This window comes from Sinocyclocheilus anshuiensis, unplaced genomic scaffold, assembly GCF_001515605.1.
Source record: "Sinocyclocheilus anshuiensis isolate Anshui unplaced genomic scaffold, SAMN03320099.WGS_v1.1 scaffold1761, whole genome shotgun sequence".
Lineage (NCBI taxonomy): Eukaryota > Metazoa > Chordata > Actinopteri > Cypriniformes > Cyprinidae > Sinocyclocheilus > Sinocyclocheilus anshuiensis.
In genome coordinates, this window is record NW_015538073.1 from 192,171 (window position 1) to 194,063 (window position 1,893).

Consider the following 1,893-nt stretch of genomic DNA (forward strand, 5'->3'; position numbering starts at 1 on the left):
TATAAGAGACAAACCTTGAACTAAATCCTCAGGGAACAGATAGCGTCCGTCTGTGGTCACGGCTCGCTCTGAAAGAACCGATAGGAGTTACACACGTGTGACCTCACACACACACACACGCACACAGTCACACACACGCACATACACACACGCACACAGACACACACACACACACACACACACACACACACACACACACACACACACACACACACAAAAATGCACACAAACGCACACACTCACTCACACAAACGCACACACACACACACACACGTCTGATGACATCATTCACACATCACATGACAGGCCGCTCTTCTGTGACCTACTGATGAGTGCTTTCTGCAACTACACTGTAAAAAATTCCACCTACTTCTACTTAAAAACTTAAATTCAGCTGCTGCCTTAATTTAAGTATAATCAAATTGGCTGTTCAGTTCATTTCAACTTAAATTATATTAAACTGACTGAAAACTGAGTTGAATCTTGTATAACTTAAAAAATTTAATTGAAATTGGTTAAATTATTTTGATGAGTTAAAGTAATGGAAAAACATATAAAAGATCATACAGCAAAAAAAAAAATACTTATGACTTTCTGATCTTACAGTACATCACATCAGCAGCTCATCTGATCAATAAATGAATTAATCATCAATTTACTGTAGTACAAAATATTTAGTACAATTAACCGACTCAAATCTCAATTTTCCCCAGTTACATAAAATGTACAATTCCTTAAAATTGTAACATAGAGGAAGTGACATAATTTGGGCTTTTCTACAGCGTGATGGGAGAAATGTTTTTATACAATGAAGTATTCAAGCATTCAAACATGTTACCAAAGTACCTGCATATTAATTTTATAGGAAATGTACATTTATGAGTAACTAAAAACCAACAATTTGGTCCCAAATTAAAGGCATCTCTTGCATTTTTCAAATGATCATTAAATAATTTTGATTACTGTATGTATGACATGTTTATTTTTTTTAAATAACAATAATGATTTCATAAAACTGGGTTTGAAATGTATTTATGCCCTATATATTGCTGATAATTACAGTGAATCATTCACAGTGAAACCAGGACATGCGTTCAGTTTTGATTTCATGTTGCTTTTAATCGCAATGAATGACAGATCCTCATATCATGACGGTTATGGGTATGATATTAATGTGATTTTGACTCTTTCTCACCATGATTGACAGCGAAGCGCAGTTTCTGAATGACGGCCAGATTCCCGCTGACTCTGTAAATCCCATCAGTCTCCAAACCTGAATAAACACATTTACAAATACATTATTTCAAGGAAAAGAACAGCAGACATGTTTTTAACCAAGACTGGTTGTTAAGATTAGCAGATAAGAATCATTTTGATTCAGAACTTTGCTAATGAATCAAGCAGACCAATTTCATTCTGATTCACTCTCAAATCCAGCATCATAATGACTTGCGATCATGTTTCTTTCAACACAAAGCATTTAATCATTTTAACCCTTGTGCGGTTTTCGGTCACTTCTGACTGGACAATTTAACATTTTGAATTTTCAAAAATCGTAGCTTCATCGGAATGGTACGAAACTTGGTGTCTTTTATGGCACTTGGTATGTGAACACAAAAAAAAATTGAGGGCATGATTCGAAAAAGCTAAGTGGTCCAAAAAAAATAGTCACACTCATGGTCTTCGGTCAAAAATGAGCGACCATAGGAAATGAATGGGAAATGGGGGAAAAAATTGAAAATACTGAATTTTTGTGTGTACAATTTACAAATCCCCCACAATGCAGAAAAAAAATGCACAGCAATGAAGGGGTGAAACTCTAAGACATCTAGAGTGCAAAATCAACACACCAACTCACACACGCACGGACACACACACACACACACACACCTA

General features: G+C 35.6%; 1 protein-coding gene across 1 annotated transcript in view; it reads right to left on the reverse strand.

The window, feature by feature from the left end:
* The window catches only part of LOC107683617 (rho GTPase-activating protein 9-like), a 51,439-nt gene that overhangs the window by 6,255 nt on the left and 43,291 nt on the right, over positions 1 to 1,893 (reverse strand). Inside the window, exons 13-14 of the mRNA XM_016479685.1 lie at positions 1,196 to 1,273; positions 15 to 68 (exon numbers count right to left, since the gene is read on the reverse strand). Coding sequence (XP_016335171.1) covers positions 15 to 68; positions 1,196 to 1,273 — 132 coding nt within the window. The remainder of the gene's footprint in view (positions 1 to 14; positions 69 to 1,195; positions 1,274 to 1,893) is intronic.